Source organism: Mus caroli, unplaced genomic scaffold (genome assembly GCF_978045245.1).
Source record: "Mus caroli unplaced genomic scaffold, Mus_caroli_1 scaffold_2, whole genome shotgun sequence".
Lineage (NCBI taxonomy): Eukaryota > Metazoa > Chordata > Mammalia > Rodentia > Muridae > Mus > Mus caroli.
Window position 1 is genome coordinate 120,687,091 of NW_028227257.1, and position 22,069 is coordinate 120,709,159.

Genomic DNA, 22,069 nt, shown 5'->3' on the forward strand with positions numbered 1-22,069 from the left:
TGCCTGTAGCCCCAGCTATGAGACTGGGGTGGGAGGGGAGTTTAAAACCAGCTTGAGCACAGCCCTGTCTCAAAAACAAAATTAAACCTGGTTCCTAAATGGTCGTCTTAGTTTGCGTTCTGTTGCTGCAACACCTAGGACTGAATGATTTATAAAGCTGAGAGTTCTGAAGTCCAAGAAATAGAAAATCTGAGCAGCTAACCACGTGAGTTGGCCTCCCTGGATGGCTACCTGCTACACCAAAAAAAGGGGGAGATGTATTTTTATAAGAATAAGATTATTTGCTCATTCCTGCCCTGTTCTATGAGAAAGGCATCAAAGACTTAGAGTCTTCTAGACCCCACCTCCTCCTCTCACACTGAGGACTTAAGTCTGAGAGTTTGGACAGGAGTATTTCAAGCCTTAGGAGTATTTTGTTCATGTTTCACCTTTTATTTCTAATTGATATTAGACTTTTTTTAAGATTTATTTTATGTAAGAACACTGTAGCTGTCTTCAGACACTCCAGAAGAGGATGTCAGATCTTGTTAGGATGGTTGTGAGCCACCATGTGGTTGCTGGGATTTGAACTCAGGACCTCTGGAAGAGCAGTCAGTGCTCTTAACTGCTAAGCCATCTCTCCAGCCCAATATTAGACTTTTTAAAAATAGGTAAAATGTATAAACCTGTCTAATTCTTTTGAGTAATTAGGCCTAATCCAATCTTTTTCTTCTGTCATAGATATGGAGTCTGGAGAACTGTTGCCATCCTCACCAGCCTCCTCCACTACACCAACATCATCTTCTGCTCCTTCCGTGGCTTCAGCAGTTTCAAAGAGCAGCCTTTCCACGGGAGCTGCTTCACTTAGTTCTACAGCCAGCCCATGTGGTTAGTATCCTTTAAGCTTGCCTTTAGAGACCTGTTCTTTCAGGATTTTGTATGTACATATAACACTGGGCTCTAAGTAGCATATTGTCCTTCTGACATGTTGGATAATTGCTGGGGTGAATGTGTGCTCTTTCTGCTTCATTTAGATTTTCCTCTGGCAGAGTCCTGATTACTCCTGTTCTCCACATCCGTAACTCTTCCCTGAGAGTTTAGTCTTAGTTTCATGATTAAGAGTCCCAGGGCCATGGAAAAGGGAAGCCCTTGGTGCTGGTGATAAAGTCTTTGCTTTTAACATTTGTAACACTGTACTTCCTATTTAAAGTGAAGCGGTGTGGGCTGAGGGCTATATATAAGTGGTGAAGCCTTTGGTTCAACTGTACTTGGCAAAGTCCAGGTATACACAGGTGTAGACAGGCTGGCTGTGTGTTGTCTTCCAACCCAAAGATGCTTTAGAAGATCCCGTTCTATATAATTCAGTCTAATCTGCTTTCTTGTCTTCTTACTTGATTTGCTGCATTGGCCCATGTGTTAATCTGATCATTCTTTTTATTTAAAGTCATGGTGTGAGTGACAACGAGTTTCACCCTGGATCTTAGAACAGTTTGATCTCATGTTTTTGATCTATAGAGAACAATAAAAACAGAACTTTCATCTTTAAAATAGAAAACCTCAAGAATTCTTTCATGGGTTCTTTGATAGCATCCTGCTGTTTCAAACGTTATCCTAAAGTTTATTTCTTTGTCATCTTAGTCACTGGTGGTGCTTATACAAATTCCTTTATGCACTAAAGGATATACATTGAGTTTGCTTTCAGACACTAAGCAAATAGCTATTTTCTGTTGAATCGATCCCTTCCCTAGCTCTGAAGTTACACTCACTCATAGCTGAGGCTGTTGCTATGATGAATCCCAACAGAGCAGGTGAGATCCTGGATCAGAGGCACAGTAAACGACAGGAGCAGGCTAGCATGGCTTCCCTCTGTCCACATCAGCTCTGTGGCTCGATGATGTGGAGCAGGGTTGTGAGACAGTCAAGAGCACCTTGCTTGAGAACACCGCTTTTATCGTGAGTCGGATAGGTGTCCTCTTTAAGGATATGCAGGGGGCTTTGTTCTGTTTTTTCTAAATCACCTAAACTTGTTCATTTTAAGTCCAGTCCTGAAAAGTAGCTCAGGTCAAGAGAGCCAAGGCCTTGCCTTCCTGGGACTTGGATCGATAACATTTTGAGGTGTTTAAAACCAGGGGAACCTTCACTTTGATTGCCATAATTGGGACAAAAAGTATCATTGCCATGAGAACAGTTAGGACTATTGACATATGTGGGTTTTATTGGTTTTATGAATAATATTACAATTGTATTATAAAATACAATTTTATAATATTATTTCTTCTCATGAAGGAACTTTTTTTTTCTTCTACATAAACCACTTGAGTTCAAGGCCAGCATGGTCTACAGAGTGAGTTCCAGAACAGGGAAGGCCACACACAGAGAAATCCTGTTTTGAAAAACCAAAACAAAGAACTAAACAAACAAAAAACCCCTCCAAAACTCCATCTTTTCCTAAAAAATAATTTAGACAGTGCTCACCGAAATAATTGGGTATGTTAAATAAAATCAATTAACTAATGTATTAAAAGAGAGGCTCTAAAAAAATAAAAAGCTCTTCACTGAAGGAAGACAGCTTTGCTTAAACAGTGTCTAATGATGTTAGCCTGGTGTTGCAGATACAGCCGAGCCTCTTTGCCCTTGGTCTAAGTGCTGGGTTTCCTGGTATGAGCCATCACATCTAGCAAGCCATGAATATGGAGCAAAGACTGCAGTGAGTAAGAGGCAAGCCAAGAGGAGTACCCACCCACTCACGCACTCACCCACCCACTCACTCACTCACTCACCCACTCACTCACTCACTCACTCACTCCAGTGCTTATAAAGACATTTGTTTGCCAGGAACAGAACAATCCTGAACAACCTTTGCTCTGCCCTGAGCAAGGCAGATCCATGCCATTAGAGCCTTTGTGTAGAACAGCAGCTGCTGCACACCATAACCAAGCCCACAGACACTCAGGTACCTACCTACATACTGACTCCAAGGAAAAGTTGAGAGAATGACATTTAATATAATTGCGCACACCAACCTTACAGAGTACATTTGTTTGAGAATTTTGACTGTTTGACCTAATACAGAGATAGAACATTAAGTAATTTAAATCATAGTCAATCTGTACTATAGTCTACTGCTTTTTCTTTTTGTACATTTTTCAGGTCAATCCCTTCAAACAAATGCTAAAATCAATAAGCCGAATCTGTAAAGCTGATAAACTAAGACTTTTGTGGTTAAGGATATACTAGGCATGCTTTTCTTTAAATGAATATTTACATCATTATCTCAGTCCCTACAAGTGTGAGCCAAGATGGTGCATATGAGGAAATTGTTAGGTTGATTAGTTCTCAGTGTTGTGTTACACACACACACATACACACACACACACACGTAGGTTAGGTAGGAATGTTTAACTATGACGGCAAAGCATGGGAAACACATCACACATAGATAGGCAGTGGGAGTAACCTCAGATCCTGAGGCTCCTGATTAAATCTGCCTCGGGAAGTGTGAGGCTGCTATTCTCACATATGTACCTCACAGCTTCATGAGGAATGTCCTCTCTAGACAGAACAGCTCTTCAGCCGAGGCCAGGGGAGTGAGGTAAGTCAGGGTTGCAGGCCAAGAGAGTGAATGCTTTTCCCAGAAGCCCCACCTAGAGATTTTCACTTCATCTCTCCAGAATTGTGTGAGTGATAGCCTTGGCTTCAAGGAAGGACAGGAAGTGTGGGTTTTAACAGACCATATTATGGGCCTTCTATTAGGAAGAAAGGAAGGAAAGCTGGCATGGGCATATGTGCTATGGCTTTATAGAGGACAAGAAGGAGGCCATGCTAGGAGCAGGCCATGACAGAATACTTAGAACCTAATATGCATGCACAAGAGTTTATGCAGAATAATGAAATGATTAAAGGCAAGGACTTTGCAGTCAAAGACTGGGAGATTAAACCTTGGCTTGTCCACTTTTTAGCTTTGTGAATTACTTTTCGTAAGGTTCACTTGTTTCATTTGTAAGGACAAGGAGTAGCAGCTGGTTTAAGTATTATGATAAATGAAGTAATGACTGACCTACAGTTGATGCCTGGTAAATTGTAACCATTATTTTTTCTTATCCTTTATCCAATTAGAATGGTTTGGTATAGCGACAGTAATCTCAGGTGACACTTCTGGCAGGGTGTGACAGTTTGTATGAAGAATGCAACCAGAGGTGAAGAGGGTCTTACATTTATATTAACATTTGTAGATAGATACATTTATTCACATGTAAAATGATGTGGGCCCAGGTTGAGGAGGACTGGAAGTGTGGCAGGAAACAAGGCTCCAGAGACAGTGGGTAACAGATTCATCTGAGATAGAAAGACCATGTGGAGGCATATAGAGAAAGAGAAGCCCTAACATGACCCGGCGTGTTTACTGAAAGGCGATGTAATGAGAGGTGTGAAGAGGAGATGTATTTGTAAGGATACAGGACTAGGTTATCTTTATGTTTATTATTCGCCAGTGGTCTATATATTTATATTCTGTGTTGTTATTGGTAGAAAATGTCAATATTTCCAGTTTTGAGCATTATAAATAATGCTGTTAAGGACATCACTATGTATAGAAACAGATACATTTAAGCATGTTCTAACGCCTGTAGGATCACTTTTCCTGACAGCTGTGTTTTACAGTCCTCATGTCCAGCACCTGGGATCGTCAGAGCTGGAGGTATTTTTTGGTCAGTGAATCAATGCTTAATTGAGGTGCTTTTTCAGTTTTTTGTAAGACTTTTAGCTTCTCGGTTTCTTTTTTTAATGCCTGCGTAGGGCTTTGGATCGTATTTCTAATGAGTCAATTTTTTTCCTTGAGTATTTGTGCATTATTTTAGATATGAAATGCCTTTAAATTACACGTGTGGAGACACCTCTTCACCGTCTGATATGTACGTGGTTTTGTTCCTTATACATTATCTTTTGATAATAAAACGTCCAGCTTGGATGAAGTCAATCTTAGTGGTCTCACTTCTGGTTGCTTCTGTGTCTTGCTGAGGAAGTCCTGCTTTGCATTCAAGGCTAAGCATATATATTTAAGATTTGACTCACTTCTTGGCTTAGCCTAATCTGGCTACTATAACAAAACACCACATAGTTGGTAATTTATATGCATTAAAAATTTGTGTTTACAGTACTTGAAGCTGGGAAGTCCAAGATCAAGGTATCACCTGACTCAGTGTCTGGTAAGTGTCTAAGTCTGTTCCGGGGTTACTATTACATGATACTGGCTCAATATTTTATCAAGTATTTTCCATGCAAAGAGACTTACATGACATTTCATTCTAATGATTAATATTCTAAACATTATGGTACTATCTGGTGAATGCCCCCTCACTTACAACAAACATGGAAGGGAAGTAGACAAGGAAATAGTCATTTGGAGAATGTACCAAACACGGTATGGCATTGTTATCACAGTCCACAAAATCTAACCTGTTCTGGAGAACTAGTTAATCACTTCTGATGGTGACCTAATAGTTTCTGTTAGTTCCTACATCTTAAGAGATGCGCCTCTTTTTAACATATTGAGTACTGAACTTTCAACACATGGAATTTTAGGGAGCAAAGTGTATCTAACCGACAGCATTGAAAGCTTTTTACTTAGAGATTTTCACATTCTTCATGTGTCCTTCCTCAAAGTAGAAAAAAATCAAAAGCAAGTCAGTATAGCTTTTCCAGTGGAATAAGGTTCAGGCCCTCAAGAAAAGTAAGAAGGTTGTAGTTCTCGACCTTTCACCCTGACATAGCTGTCTCTTGTGAGGCTATACCAATGCCTGGCAACTACAGAAGTGGATGCTCCCAGTCAGCTATTGGAGGGATCACAGGGCCCCCAATGGAGGAGCTAGAGAAAGTACCCAAGGAGCTAAAGGGGTCTGCAACCTTATAGGAGGAACAACAATATGATCTAATCAGTACCACCCAGAGCTCGTGTCTCTAGCTGCATATGTAGCAGAGGATGGCCTAGTCGGCCATCAATGGGAGGAGAGGCCCTTGGTATTTCGAAGATCATATGCCCCATTACAGGGAACGCCAGGGCCAGGAAGTGGGAGTTGGTTGGGGAGCAGGGCTGGGGGAGGTTTTGAGGATAGCTTTTGAAATGTAAATGAAGAAAATATCTAATAAAAATGCCTTAATAAAAGAAAAAAAAAACAGTGCCACCCATCTTTAGCCCAACGGGACATATTTGAGTTGCTGGTAGGAGTGTGGGTGAAGCGTTACCATAGGAACATGGCTGATCAGTAGCTCCTGCATCATCAAAGTCCCACACTAGTATGATGGTAATTCTTGAAAGCTGCATCCTTTGTGCACAACTTGTTGGCAGCTCCGAGCGCTGAAGAGTCTATCCTCCCAAACATGGCTGCTTTCATTATCTTCCCGAGGAGTTTTATGAATCCTTAAGTCTCAGGAGAACCTTGAACCCTGTAAATTCCCTTTGTTTCTTGAGTCCTGTGAACATTAGAATTTGGGGGTCAATAGCTGCAGAACACTTTTTTTAAAAGCACTAGTTTATTAATGAGGAGTCAGCTCTCCCAACTTTGTTCCCGAGTCCCTACCTCACGACAGTTCGATGTCTCATTGTGGTTTTGACATATGAGTTTGGACGGAACACCAACCTTTTTATTTCTACTACTTAGAAAAGTATACTTGTTAGGTATCAGGCCAGTGAGACTGACTGAACACAGGCTTGGGGTTTTAGACTTCTCACCTGTTGAGCTTTGGTTATAATATGTGTCAAGTCTGATAAAGATAACACAAATCACTAAGAACAGTCAAAGTAGACTGAGATTTAATCAAAATAATCAATCAGGTACTTTGAAAACTATTGAGTAACCAGCTCCTGGTTCCCATGACTGACTTCAGAATATTGCTGCCCAATTGACTTGTTAAGGAATTTACCTCTGATTCAATTCAAGCCACTTTCACAACTGCTAGTCTCATGATTGTCCCACCTTATCTGCAGTCCAGTTGACTCTAACTGTTCCTCCAGCCCTTTCCTAAATAAATAATTGCCTGGGCCAGGAGTTTGAGACAAAAAGATTACAAACAGGAGGCTTGCTTGTGGTGCATAGTAAGTTCAAGGAGGACAGCCCAGACATCTTGACAACTGTCAGAATTAGAAAGGCCCAATAATGTATTTCATGGGTGGAGTACTCACTTAGAGTTCAATCCCAGTGCGGAAATGAGAAGAAAGGTGAGGCGGAAGAGGAGCGGAGGAAGTGAGAGGGAGGGAGAAGAGAAGCAAGCCTACATGTACTTAGACATTTCCCTTGTGCTCGTTGTGTAAGAAATGAAATGCAGTAAGTGCCGAACTCAAAGACACAGCTTTTTCAGTCTTCTAGGAGACAAATACTTGTGGTTTCCTGTACAAAGATTATTGAGGGCTTCTCAAGAACTTCATCTTTGTCTGCAGTGTCATCTCTGATCATGTCCATGAGTGTAAAGGCCTCCTACATCACATACTTAATAACCAGTATCTTCCCAGCCCGTCTTTTCCTGGCCACTACTTGGCCCTTACTTTATTTTCTGCTAAAGTTCCTGCATCCTGTTTTCTCAGAGAGACAGCGCTCTGTGTTCTGTTCCCTAGCCTTCCGTGTGGTCCAGGTCCCAGCACAGACTCCCAGCACAGATCTTCCTTCCTTGATCTTCTAGCAGCTGACCACTGACCAATCTTTGCTTGGGCTTCATAACATCACTCTTAGTTTTTTGCTATTTCTCCAGCTTCTTCAGTTTTTATTTGTTTTCTTTTGATTTGGGTTTAGTTTCTTTACTGAATTTTTTTAGGTCTTGGGTCTGAGGTCTTTTATCTCTAGGCTCTTTGTTTAAGTGTACCTGAATGAAAACTGTCGGAACATTTTCAGATCCTAACTGTACATTTTGTACAAATGCTTTATATACACACATTTCAACTGCAGCAAACTCAAACTAACAGTTTTCATTTTCTACCAAACCAGTTTCTCTTACATTCTTCCCCATTCATTTACACAGAAGAACCACAGTTTCTCCGGAAGTCCAGTGACTTTCCTCCACGCCCACATATTAACCCCAGTGGTTCTACCTTCACAATAAAGTTCCAGGTGGTATCTTCTTCCTGGCCCTCTGTCACTTCAGTACATGGCACCAAGACCTCCCTCCTGTGTCTGTGCAGTTCCTCCTGACTGTCGCCTCCTTGCTTAGTCACTGTGCAATTTAGTCCTCTCACTAGCCATGAAGGCAGTTAAACAAGACCTCTCACTTCTGTTGCTTTCTTAGGTATAGTTTACCTGCAGTAATAACCTCAAGTATTTGTTTACAGTTGGGTTTTAAACTATGTGGACAGCTAGGGAGTTGGGTGGATCTGGGACAAATTGCTGGCGGGAAGTTAATATAGCCAAAATACATTGTACAGAAGAACTTTAAAGAATTAATTTTTATAAAACTCTACAAGGACTTTAGAGTGTTCAGAGATGATTTGGACATTTAGGACTGTAAATTCTTGCTCTGTGTTAGTTTTCTCACTGTGTTAAAAAGCAGAATTCTGAGACCTTACAGTCTATTAACACTGGAACATGATAAGCAGACAAATTTAGTTTATCCTCTGCAGTTCATCTTTGGGCTTTGAAATGAATGAAACTGTGAGTCAGCCCAAAGAGAAAGCCTGTGTGTTCTCATGCAGCCCCAGGTTAGACCCTCCCTTCAGTGTTTGATCTTCCATCTCCACCCTGGCGGGCGGGGCCCTGCTTTCTGCTACTGTTTACTGTTTCTGGACTTTTATGTAAATGAAGTCATGTATGCTTTTGTGGCTTGTGTCTTTCATAATTCTTTTAAAACGTTTATATGATTATTTATATAGCAGCTCACTCTTTTATCTTACTAGTACTACTTTGTTTTATGACCATGCCAGAACTTGTGTAATCATTCACCTGTGACAGGCGTGGCAGTGTTTTAGCTTGAGGCAATCACGAGTGTTCCAGTTACAAGCCCTTGTGTTTGCACATGGTTTTATTTCTCTTGGGTAAAAACCTAGGTTGGGGAGTGCTAGAGAATATTCTAAGTATATGCCTACTTTGAAATTTGGCAAGTGTCTTTCTAAAGTGGCTGTAACATTTATCCTCTACAAGCACTGTGTAAGAGTTGACCCCCCATAGTCAGGGTGCTTAGTGTGCCATTCCAGCTGGTGTATTAATTATGACATCTATCTGGCTTTGGTTTTGGTTTTTAATTCTTTTGTTTTTTTGAAATTAGATAGAATTCCATTGTCTTCCCTTTCCTCCCTCCTACCCTTCTCATGTGTCGCCTTATATCTCATTCACACTCATGGGTTTAATTATTACATATACACTTGAGATATACAAAGAAGTATATGCTCAGCCCATATAAGTCACATGCGTGCTGTCATTCCAGCTGTGGGTCACTTGGTGCTGGCTTTAGTATGTACATCTCTGGAGAATGGTGAGATTGAGCGCATTCCATGTACGCACTTGTCACTCCTATCTTTTCTTAATACATCTGGATTCGTGCTAGCGCTGTCTTGCCTTCCAACCTGTGTAATGTTTGTTTCTTTACTTTGCGTCATGAGCTTTTGCTGTTTGGCACAAAATTGAATAGAACTGATAATAACAAACATCATTGACTTTTGAGGTTTTATTTAATTTAGTATTGATTTTGTCACATGGTTACGTCTATTGAAATGCTGACACAGCCTTTGATTTCTATCTTGCTAATAAGGTGAAGTAATTGACTAATTTTTTTATATGATAAACCTTTGTAGCCTTCAGGGATCAAATTCCAATTAATTATGCTGTATTGTTTTCTTAAAACATTGTTGAAGTTCTATTAGGCAAACTACCAGGATTACTGGTTCATTTTTTTTTTCCCCTGTCATTCTCTGTTGCAAATTATTTGGCTGAGTCCTCATCCTTACTGTGTTTTGGAAGAGGATATAGTTGTGTTTACTTTTCTAAATGTTTGCAATAATTGAGCAGTGAAGTCTTGTAAGCCTTGAGGTAGGGGTGTGTGTGTGTGTGTGTGTGTGTGTGTGTGTGTGTGTGTGTGTTGTAAACTTTTATCATCAGATGCTAAGTCACAGCTTTACTCTGTACAGCAGTCATGGCTCTTGGGTTCGTCCTGCTCCTGCTTTCTGGATGTCCTGGTTTCATCCCTAGGAGAACAGATGCAAACAACACGGGTTATCTATCTTTTCATTTAAGTGAGGTTTGATTGGTGTCTTTGAAGGGATTTATGTGTTGATGAATTCATGAGCCCTGTTTGTACTGTTTCATTGTTAACATCCAGAATGTGTGCCTTTTGTAGAGCTTAGCTGATTTCAGTGGTTTTTTTTTTTTTTTTTTTTTTTTAATGAATGAGCTGTGAATCTGATTGAATTTTCTTACGCCTTCTTTTTGTCTGTTTCAGTAATCTCTTATCTTTATTATTTGTCTTTATTGGTATGATTTCCTTTTCTTTTCTCCTGCCATTGTGTTTGTTTTGTTCTGTTTTTGTCATTGTTGTTTTGATTTTGACATAGGGTTTCTCTGTGTCGTCCTGGCTGTCCGGGAACTCGGTAGACCAGACCAGCCTCAAACTCAAGAGACCTGCCTGCTTCTGCCTCCCAAATGCTAAGATTTAAGGCATGCACCACTACTGCCTGCTTTCACCGTTTTTTTAAAGTAAAAGAATTAATCATTTATTTTGGACCTCTGTCCTGTTAAATATGTATTTAATGCTATACATTATCGTTTATAGTATGACCATTACTGCAAGCTGTGCATTTTAAAATATTGTTATTTTCTTATTCTTTGATTATTCCCCTTTAACTGTCAGGTTTTTATAGAAGTGAGCAATTTAACATGGGCATTTTAAAAATCGTTACCCGCTTATAGTGATCAGAAACTATTGATGCCACACCTGCTGCTGGTATTTTTAGAGAAGCTCCTGTCGCTCTCTGTGCATTTGAAAGTGTTTAGAGCCACGGAATGAGCATCTTGTCTGTGCACTCCTTGCTTTACGATTACCCGTGGATGTCAGCTGCTCTTCCTGCTTTGGACTCTGTGGTATGGCCTGTCAGACGCTACTCTCTTCCGGAGCCAACCTTAGCAGCATATATAACAAAGCAGGATCCCGTCAACAGAGCTGCTGGCTATGACTTTGATTTTCAAGAGTTGGTTTCTGTATGTTCTCTGCCAGCTCCTCTTCTGTTTGTGTAGCTTACTGACAGTTAGGCATTTGGATCCCTCAGACTCTAAATTTGGTTGGGTTTTGTTCTGTTTGTGGTTATTAATCACTAGTATTTTTCTTTTTACCCCATCTGATTTTTAAGTGTTTATTAACTATGAATTCTATCTTCGATGCCATATAGCTAGGCTGGCTGTTGTCTGGTTCCCCTGTTTTCTGTAGCACTAGGCTGGGAGACATATGCAGCAGTATTGGATGGGAAGCCTCCAGTGCACATTCTTGCTTTTACAGATGCTCTCCGTTGGCTTTGATCTCACTTCAGATGATTTTCAGAATCTTCAGATTGGTTGTGTGTGTGGTGTGTGTGGTGTGTGTGTGTGTGTGTGTGTGCGCGCGCGCGCGTGAACCTTACAAGTGAAAAGTTGGGAGTCTCCCTAGGTGACATTCCTTTCTACTTTGTCATTTGAGGCAGGATGCTTTCTCACTAGGACCTGGGCCTTGCAATGTTGATTGAGCTGGCTGGTCAGCCAGCCGCCTGGGGTCAATCTTCCTCTCCCTTCCCAGGCACCCAGCCCTACACCTAGCTTTTTACATAGGCACTAGGTCTTCATGTAAGCACTTTACTGATGGAGCTGGATCCCCAGCCCCAAGTTGGTTTTCATTTATTACAGGGTGGCCTTGAGACCTGCTGTGTAGTGGACTTAGAATCTTTCCTTGAACTCAGAATCTTTCCACTTCTAGTTCCAAGTGCTAGGATTAGAGGAGTGACTACCAGGCCTGGCCAGTCTTTTTCTTTTTCCTTTTTTATAAATTAGAAACAATTGCCATTTTGTGTAGGATTACTGTGGCTGTTTCAACCCTCTTCCAAAGTTGTTACCTCAAAAGAAAAGACCTTCTCAATTTGTATTTTAACCTGAGGTCCCACACTCCAGACATGGCATGTCCATGCGATGGAGACATCAGAGGGTGTAGATCCAAAAGCCTGGAAAGAAGCTGCACATTAGTGTGCAAACACAGCTCCTTCTCCCGAGACATCTTTCCCAAGAGCTTTTGAGACCTGGGAGTCATCAGATTAGCCTTTCACATAGCCAGGTCGAATGAGATGTTTTGAATATTTCAACCTGTGTAATCCATGAGGCCACACACCGCCCTTTACCAACCTTCCCTCTTTCTTCTTCCTTGTCTGGTGCTCTGTTCCTTCTGATCTATTATATTTCAGCCTCCTGACCGTTGACTTCTTCAAGTATAAAGCTTTCTTTTCTAGATCAGTATCTGAAGTATGCCCTCCATTTTGTCTGAAAATTCTTCCTATGTCTGTCTGATTCTCATTCTTGCTCTTGGGTGTGGAGGTTAACTTTGTGTCCACTTGGCTGGGGATGCAGGAGGTCTTGAAGTAAACAGTATTTTTGAATGTGTCCATAAATTAGTCTTAGCATTTGAATCTATGGGTTGAGAAGAGCACAGTGCCCTCCCTAGTGTTGGTGAGCATTATTCAGTTCCGAAAGAGCGACAGAGAGAGAGAGAGAGAGCGCGCGCTTACCGCCAACTCTCCAGCTCTAGCATTTCTATCAGTAGCTTTCCTGGTGGGCCACCATCATTATATTTGCTGATTCTTCATAATCAGTGATTCCTTCAGGTCCCACATCTCTGAAGAATGTTGACTAGCACTGACCTTAATTATAGATGACTCCACTGATCATAATGGCTAGGTCATTGCTCTCCTATTATCTACCCCTGAACCTATCCATTTCCTCCACAGCACTCTTCACAATGTCTAATTATACATTTGATTTTGTTTTATTCATCCTTTTCCTATGTCTAAAGAGCAAGGACTATATCTGTTTTCTTCTACAGAGTGTGTTCGGTTAAAACCTGACAAAAAAACCAATGCATAAGGGAACTATCATTGAAGGAAGGAGAAGGAGAGTGAAAATTTGCAGGAATAGGATTTGAAAATTAGATGATTAGTAATTTTCTGGCTCTTTCCACCATCTCTTACAGTCCAGGATAAGGATGCATAGGATGTCCTGGCAGATACCCTTGAGTGTGAAGAACGCCTAGAAGACACTAAATACCAGGTTCATGGTAGGACTGCTTCACATCCACCCTCAGGCTTCTGTGCGGATAAAACTGTGTGCCATTGCTAGGGCTGGAGCCATGGCTCAGCTGTTCAAGGCTAGGCTCACAGGCAAAACTGTAAAACTTGTTACGTGGCTAAGTGGAATCATGAAGGATCACAGAGCTGTCAGTGTTGTGGATCTGACAGGCAGGTTAACCATGGAGTGATGGATGCAGATTTGATGTGCAGCACGAAAGGTCTAAGAAAGGAGCAGAGCAGTGTTCTCTTACTTTGGTTTCATTGTACTGACCATCTCAGCTTGAATTATGGGCCAGGAGAAGCAGATATCCGGAAAAGCCTCGGGTTTCTAAAGATGCAACATAAGCATGGAAATCAAACATTTCAGTGGGGGAGGAGCTACACATTTGCTGTGCTGTGCTGTGCTGTGGTACTGTTTTGGTAATTTCAAATGACTTTGTAAATTTGAGATGAAAAGTAAGCAGCAAAAGTGCAAGGGATTATAGAGAAATGAATTGACCAACCACATACGGTTTTTTTGGGGGGGTGGGGGTGGGGGGTGGTTTCCTTGTTTTCTTTCTTTTAAAGCAGATTCATTCCTCGCTTTCTGGTCACTTGCAGAAGCTGTAAAAGGCTTCCCTCATTACTAAAGACTCAAGGCACTCAAGACATCCCTGTTTCATTTGTCCCTAATCAGAAACACATGCTCAGTGTGCCCTGTGGAGGAGGATGTGGCATTTTACAAAGGCAAAAGGGAGGTAAACATTGCAGCTCCGGGAGCACAGTGTACAGTGCTCTTCAAGGCTCCTACAGGCGTGCCACAGGGGCACTGTGGCTCTGTCATCCTCAGAGGTCCTAGCTGCAGCAGCAGAATGCCATCCTGTCAGCTGTCAGCCTGCCTGTCACCTCTCAAAAACATCCATGTGAACTCCTTAGTTGTGAGGAGCTGCAGACGGAGGTGCAGTGCATTGTGGGGCAGCTCATAGTGGGGCTGCACCTTGTGGAGCAGTAAGGTGCTCAGATCATCATGGGCTGTTAGCTAGTCCTTTGGGCCTTGTCCTTTTAATATGGAAGCTGCTGATTCCTGCACCTTCTTCCCTCCAGCATTCTAAGACAATGAATCCTCTAAGCCACGTTTTGGCTTTTCAGGTCTCCATCAGTTTGGGTTCTTCTTTCTCTCCGGGCCTTATGCTTTAAAGAAATAGAAAATCTAAAGGGATATTTTTGATGCAACTCTCCCAGATGTAGCAGAAAGAGGGCCTTTCTTCTCAGATATTTTGAAGAACTGGGAAGGAGATATCAATCAATCAATCAATCAATCAATCAATCAGTAATTCAGAATCAGATCATCTGCAGCAAATTCCTGAGATACATCTAGTACCTGTAAGAGCCTGGGCACCATCCAGGGAGTCCTACTTGTTAAGTTCACGAGCAGCACTGACGAACTGAATGGCTTCATGAAGCTGAATCAAAGGTCAGTAACTAACCCCCAGGTCTGGTACAAATTGATCAGTGACCTCACTGAAGTGATAAGCAGTCTGTTGCCTAGTTCAGTGAAGAGGAGAAAGAGGAGAGAGGTCAGTGCTGTTTTAGGGTCAAAAGCATCCAAAAAAGTCATCCTGCTAGCATTATTTGAATTTTAAAATTAAATTTTTAAATTTATATTTAGCATAATTCATACAGAGTATATATTTAGACTTACTAGAAGTATTTATAACATCAACTTTCAGATAATAAAAGGAATACTCTTAATATTTTATTTAGAATCCCTGTATCTTGCTTCCCGTGACCCTTTATTCTTTCTTACTGCTTAGGCAAGGCTGTATTTGCCAGGCTTAATCTCAGGGGCAACTCAGCAGCTGACACAAGGCAGAGTCTATAGATTATGCATATATTTTACTTGACAGTCCAAGGAGTGCATAACAGAAGTGACACGCTTAGGTGCTGCCTATTGGAGGACATGTCAGCGTCAGTGCACTGATGCCATATTAGACAGTACTTCAGAGTGTCGGGTGCTATGGCCTATCCCAAAATAAAACCAGTGTCCTAGAGAGTACGCATCTGGGGTATCTCAGTTAGGGTTTCCATTGCTGTGAACAGACACCATGACCAAAGCAACTTTTATAAAGGGCAATATTTAACTGGGCAGGCTTACAAGGTTCTGAGGTTTAGTCCATTATCATCAAGATGGAGTGTAACTTTTTTAGTTTAACATTGTTTAATACATATGAATAAAGTGCTCTTTTGTAAATATAAAAAAAAAAAAAACCCATTTGACATACTGAAGAGGCAATGTTTAAAAACCAACCTGAGACCGAGTTCAGACATAACTGAAAGACAGCCAGGTTTCAAGTTTACCAGCACTAGAGGGTCAGTAAGGGATGCGAGCAGTCTTCCTAGATGTATAGTAGACACAAGCAGGGTTCCGCTGCCTCCATCACACTGACGGTTAACGTGGGAATACTTTTCTCGGCAGTTGCTGTACGAATTTTGAGGACTCCTGTGAGTCTTGATTTAAGGCTTTCCATTGTCCAGCTGTCTTTTCTCTAATTTTAAACATTATTATTCATTTCCTTATTGTGTGCTACCACATGTCCTTATACGTGCTGGGCGTCAGGTCTCGCCTTCTACTCATTTCCACTGGCTCCCAGGGCACAGCAGGTGAGGCATGCTGGGATTGCAGATGCACACCTGTTCTGTTGGCTTCATGGGCTTTAGTTATTTGACTCAGCTCGTCAGGCTTGCCCAGCAAGTACGGTTACTCTCTGAACTGTCTGCTTAGTCTCTGTCTACCTTTTCTTATGTGAGGAATATTTCATGGGAGGTTGAACTCAAGGACCTAAGCATGTCTGGAATGTTATTTTACCTTTTACTAGTAGAACTTTGTAGTTTTTGTTGGAGACTTTAGTAGTAAGTTACTGAAGAAAAATAGAATGTCCAAATCAGTTAAGTGATTATTGGTAACTAACCCAGTATTAGAGTTAGAGTGCATCTTCTTGTTACAAAGAAAAAAGATGTGTGGAGCCCAAATTGCAGTGCTTCAGTGTGTTCTCTTACTTGGAGATGGGCTCTAACAGTTGTCTGTGAGTTAACAGGAAGTCAGTGAGTAGCCCCCTCTCTGCAGTGGCTGTGCCCTCCTACACAGCACGTCCAGTGAGGACAAAGGACAATGCCTGAGGCTAGCAGAGACAATGGAGCAGATCCTTTCCTAGTGCTCCAGAGGTAGCCCAGGGCACATGACCCTGCCATCATGCTTGCTGACTTAAGCCTCTAGCAGGAGTGTCTGTTCTAAACTACCTGGCTGCAGTAAGCTATGAGGGCAGCCCTAGCAGTATGCTCTGTGTGGTTTTGAAAGCTGGTTATAATAGTTTCTATTCATTGTGGGGAAACATTTTCTTGCTTATTGAAAAAAACGTTCTTTGAAATTATTCTCAGTTATTTTTTCCTTTTAATAATAAAGCAGTGTTTGAATGTTTTAAATGTATATCAAATATGTGGGGTTTTAAATTAGCATTTTAACTCCTTTCAGTAGATTTAATAAAAATGTTTGTAACAAAGAAGAAATTATTCTAACCTCTTAGATTGAAGTGGCACAAATTAATAGCTTTTGTTTCCAAAGCAACCCATGATTTTACTGACTTGTTTTTATGGTAAGGAAAAAAAAAAAAAAAAACACTGAAGAGAAATAGTTAACTTCACAGTGGAGAATCCTGGCAGGCAGCAGCTTAGTGACAAAATTAACATCAGCAGTGCTGCAAAGAAACATGGGCCTTGAGTATCCTGCTCTGAGAGAGGGCCATTGAGTGTCATCCTCAGAGAGGTAGAACTTCTTCTGATTGTTACAAAGCATTAGACGAACCCCAGTCTCTGGTTTATATTCATCATTGAAGCACAAGACAAAAGTTGTAGCTGACTGAAGAAAGCTAAAAGCACAAAGTTCAATGTAATAAAGGATCCTTGACTCTTGGGACAAGGAATGGTGGTAATGGGAAACAGGATTAGGATTAATGCCAATAATTTTTTGCCTAGTTAAGGTTAATTTCTTGGCTTTGAAGATTGATCTATAGTTGTATGTAAGATAGGAGGGGCTATGGAAAAGGAACATAGGGACGTGCTGTTACTTTTTCAGTTTTTGTGATTATAAAATAATCTCAGAATAAGTACTTGAAAATAAAAATAAGCTAGGTTGGTCATGCATGTTGTAATCCCTGAGTTGAGACTCTGAAGCAGAAAGGCTCCAGGACATTGGCAGTCTAAGCCACATACTGAGTCCAAGGCTAGTGTGTGCTACATTATGAATTCCTGTCTCAAGAAAGAAAATAAATGAATGACTAGAATCTGCTTGTATTCCATACATCTTTCTAAATATTAAAACATAAGGCTTCAGTGGCTCCAAATAAGAGAATACAAGAATGAAATGAAGATTATTTGTGGAAAAATGTTCTGTCCACACGAACTAAAGAATTCTTTTTGTTGTTTGTTAATTAAAGTTCAAATTTATATCTCCCTTACTTTGAGTTTCAAATACTTAAACATTGAAATGGGTAAGAATTCAGTGTATTAACTGATAATTGAATTATTCCATTGATAGTATTTCAGTTATGTTTGTTTTGACTCATATGCTCCCTTCTTACTGATCTAGAAACCCATGGGATGTAGCTGAATGAACACCAGTTTCTAGGATGAGCAGTGCTGTGCAGATTACAAACCAGAGACTGATTCCTCAGTGATGTAAATCACGTTGGCAGTGTAAAGATGTAGACCTGGAGCAGCAGCTCTGTGCAGCATTGAAAGATCGAGAGCAGCTCTGGCATGCAGAAAAACAGTCTGTATAGAGAGCTCTCATTGGGTTTTGATGTTTCCGTTTTTAAAGATTAGATGTTTCCCATACTGGTTTCTTATATCAGCTATGTTTACTGTTGACTTTTGGACTTTTACACAGTGATAGGAGACTTTGCACACAGGCACTTTAGGCTCAGGGAATTAGTTCAGTCTGTGTATCGTTATTTGCTTCCAGTGAGGTGGAAAGACCTTATTGTTCACTGAGAGTAACAAAAGTGCTTGGTAACAAAGACTTTTATAATATAATTCCTCATGACTGACACATTGGCGCTTGTGTGTCACCTGATAGAGTTGAAAAGTTGTGCTAAAAACTATTCAGCTTATCATTTAGGAATCTTAACATTGCCACTGTACATACATTTTCATTATCTAAGTTATCCATGGTTACCTATCATCAGTTAAAGCAAAAACTAAAAGTGAAATAACATTTGCACACACAGCATGCAGTCTGAGCATCTTCAGTCAAAGGAATAATACTGCCTTAATTGTCTAAGTGTGCGGACATTTTCTTTAAGAAAACTTGGTTTTAATCAGGATACATTGATTTGGGAGCATATATCAACATTAGGTATATCGATGTAGAAAAAAATTACTGTTCTAAAACTAGAACTTCCTAATATTCAGATAAGCTCGTTCTGTATTCAGGGAGTTCCTAGATCCTCTGTGACATGTTTTGTGTCATGCCCTGCTCTCTTGGTAATACAGGATGAGCTTCACTTGAAATGTCATTTACATTTTTAATTGTGTTGTCGACTGTGACAGGAGCCAGCATGCTGTCCCTATCTGTTATCAATTTAACGTTCCCATTGTGGAACTGGGAGATGGTGTAGTATCGTGAGAACCTTAGCTGTGATCTCCAGCACACATTTAACAAAAACAGGCCTGGTAAGGCATGCTGTAATCTGTGCTGGGGAGGTCAGGGCAGGCACATCTGGTGTTCATTTGCCACCAGGCAAATCGTAGAGTTTTAGGTTCAGTGAGAGAACCTTTCTCAAAACATATGTTTGAAAGTGATGGAGAAAAAGTTAATGTTGAACATGCATGTGGACACGCATACAACAGACACACACACACTACAACACTCTCAGCATGAGAGAAGTAATTCCCTTGTGAGTCAGAGCTTCAGATTTTAAGATGGATTACAGCTACGGGCTTCCACATGGCCCTGGCAGCATCCGGTAATCCTTACAATAGTTTTTTTGCTGTGTAAAAAGATAAAAGTTGCAGTACAGATATTGGATTTGCTTCTGTGAATAAATAAACCTCAGTGAAGATGTTATATTTTTAATGATTTAAAGAATGGCTCTTGCTTGATTAGTTTAGCCCTTTAAAAGACAGCTGTTTTTCTGTTGCTTATAGTAGGTACTGAGATCATTGACTGTTTTGTACATAGTAAAAATTAAGAAATGAATTTTTCCTGCATAATTTTATATCCTAGTCATGGTATAATATAAATAGATATTGAATAATAATATTCAAAAACATATTTGGGGAGATAGTAAAGAGCAGATAGGATTATATAGAACAAGTCACAGAGAAGAGTCATACCATCTCGGAGGTTCCGAAGAGCAAGCGAGAGTGTGAGGAAAGAACCACAGTGGGTCGCAGTCTGTCAAGCCCTCTGGTGGCCTGGCTGTCCAGTAATGGGGAGGCCCTGGAATACCGAGATTCCATCCCTGCTTGTGGAGCCTGTCCTGGCATACGGTCCCCTCCCACTGAGATTATAAACCATGGTGCTATGGAAGTAGGAAGGGGGAACGAACAGGATAAAGTCTTTAAGAGGACTTGCATTTGTAGGAAGGAAAAGAAGACCCAATAAAGATATCACACATTCAGATCTTCTTTTTATTGTACTTTTTAATAGTTAAAAATCTTTTAATGTGATCAGATATGGTCCTGATTTTTAATTGTTGCTACAGGAGTGATAAGCATTCAGCTATTTTATGTTTCTGCCCATGAGATTAAGATTTAGCTCTTTTGCTCCTTCAAAATAATGAAATTAATGCTTAATTACAAGCCAGGCGTGGTGGTACACGCCTTTAATCCCAGCACTCGGGAGGCAGAGGCAGGCGGATTTCTGAGTTCGAGGCCAGCCTGGTCTACAAAGTGAGTTCCAGGACAGCCAGGGCTATACAGAGAAACCCTGTCTCGAAAAACCAAAAAAAAAAAAAAAAGAAATTAATGCTTAATTACATTTTATGCATGTTTTAAAGCTAATTCATTAGTTCTCATAAAATTGTTTCTGTTGGTTTTAACTATCACTAATTTTAGTGTTTTCAGTTTTTCATAATATTTTGTGTAGATTTGGGAGCTTAAATTTGTCCCACAGTTTTTTGCTTTTTGGTTTTTTTTGTTTTTTTTTTTTTTTTTTTTCAGTTAAGCCATGGCTACATACATACAGCTGGCAGGTACAATTGAACACTACCTACTTTCTAGGTAGAAAAGAGATGGGCTTTGGGAAACATCTCTGTCAACAAAACCAACATGCGTGTAAACATAGGGACTTGGGTTGAAGCTCCAGAACTCATGTAGAAAAGGAAAAATCAGAAACTTAGTGTGGTTGTCCAGCCCTAAGGAAGTGGAGCCCCGGGGGTTCCCGGGCCTTGTCCCACCAGCCTATCTAGTCAGTGTGCTGCAGACCAATGAGACAGAGAGTCTGTCTCAAAGGAAACAGTGGACAGTGCTTGAGAATGACACCAAGTTTGTTCTGTAGGACCCACATGCTATCTCAGGCACACACATATGCACACATATGGTATATTTACTCATATGTAAATAGTACATGACTGTATACTCTATACAACTGGAATTTTGAGTTTAACTCATTTGTCAGAAGCATAGGTAGAGGAGGAAGCGTATATGTGGGTGGGTGTACCCCCCCCCCACACACACACATATTTGTAAAGAAACCATTTGATTGGCACAGCTGAGTGAAGAAGTTGATTTAGTTGATTTAGTGGCTTAGTTGGTTAGAACCAGAGATGGTGATCGTTGACTTAACTGGATTTGTCCCTGTTTTGTCTGAACTCAACTTCGAAGCCAATATCTAGAATCCTTAATAATTCAAAAGTAAATTCCGATTTTATAAATCTCACGAAATTTCTATTCTGATTAACCAGTAAGACCAGGTTGACTGATTAGAATGTACACACAAGATCGTGTCTTCAGTCAGGTGTAGCGCTCATTCCTTAAATCCCAGCTCTCAAAAGCAGAGGCAAGTAGATCTCTGTAAGTTGGAGGCCAACCTGGCCTATATATTATGCTCCAGGCTAACCAGGGCTACATAGGGAAAGCCTGTGCCAACAGAACAAACTAATAAACTAACCAAGTGAAAAAAATAAAGCAAGCCCCCAAGCTCACTTCCCCCAAGCCACTGTGTTCCTTCCTTCTTCCCTTGTCTTATAGACTTTTGTGCTCCTTCCTTGTAAATGCCCTCCAGAGACTTTGCCTGGGTCACGAGCTACTGCTTCCGTCTGGAGCAGTTCCCTGAATCCAAACTTATTCCTGTAGAAGATATACTTTTTCTCTTTGAATATTCTTATTTTAAACTATTAGCATTATTTCGTTTAAAAACATAACAGTCTGTGGAGTCCTTAGGCTTTTCCCTTGTGCTCTTAAGAACCAGAAAATCAGAGTTAACATTTGATAGACAGCTAAATGATAAGCAAAGGTATTCCCATTTAAATTTAACTTAAATTTACTTCATGGATTAGTTAATCAATTAATAAAAATGTCATCCAGGGTCACAGGTGGACCACAGATAATACAGGAGCGTTGCTCTTCTTGGACACTAAAGCCCAGTAATATTCACAGAGTATCTGGGCTTTTTTCCTATGAAGTCCTGGGAGATCCTAATCTGCGGCAAGCCCTTGACTGCCATTATGCTGCATCTACAAGAGGCAGAGTTTCATTAATTAGCAGGAGCTAGGTTTGAACTTGTGCAGCCAAGGCTGGCCTAGAACTTTGAATCCTCCAGCCTTGACCTTTTGAATACAGAGT

At 40.7% G+C, this 22,069-nt stretch overlaps 1 protein-coding gene across 27 annotated transcripts in view; it reads left to right on the forward strand.

Moving 5' to 3' along the window:
- Baz2b (bromodomain adjacent to zinc finger domain 2B) overlaps positions 1–22,069 on the forward strand; it is a 390,581-nt gene that overhangs the window by 282,005 nt on the left and 86,507 nt on the right. For 21 of the 27 annotated variants that reach the window (XM_085834857.1, XM_085834859.1, XM_085834860.1 and 18 more), the window contains 2 exons: positions 721–867; positions 5,133–5,183. In XM_085834857.1, coding sequence (XP_085690983.1) covers positions 723–867; positions 5,133–5,183 — 196 coding nt within the window. In that variant the 5' untranslated portion in view covers positions 721–722. Of the gene's footprint in view, positions 1–136; positions 206–720; positions 868–5,132; positions 5,184–22,069 lie in introns of those variants that run through there. The other 6 variants (XM_085834871.1, XM_085834877.1, XM_085834882.1 and 3 more) reach the window with 2 other exon arrangements.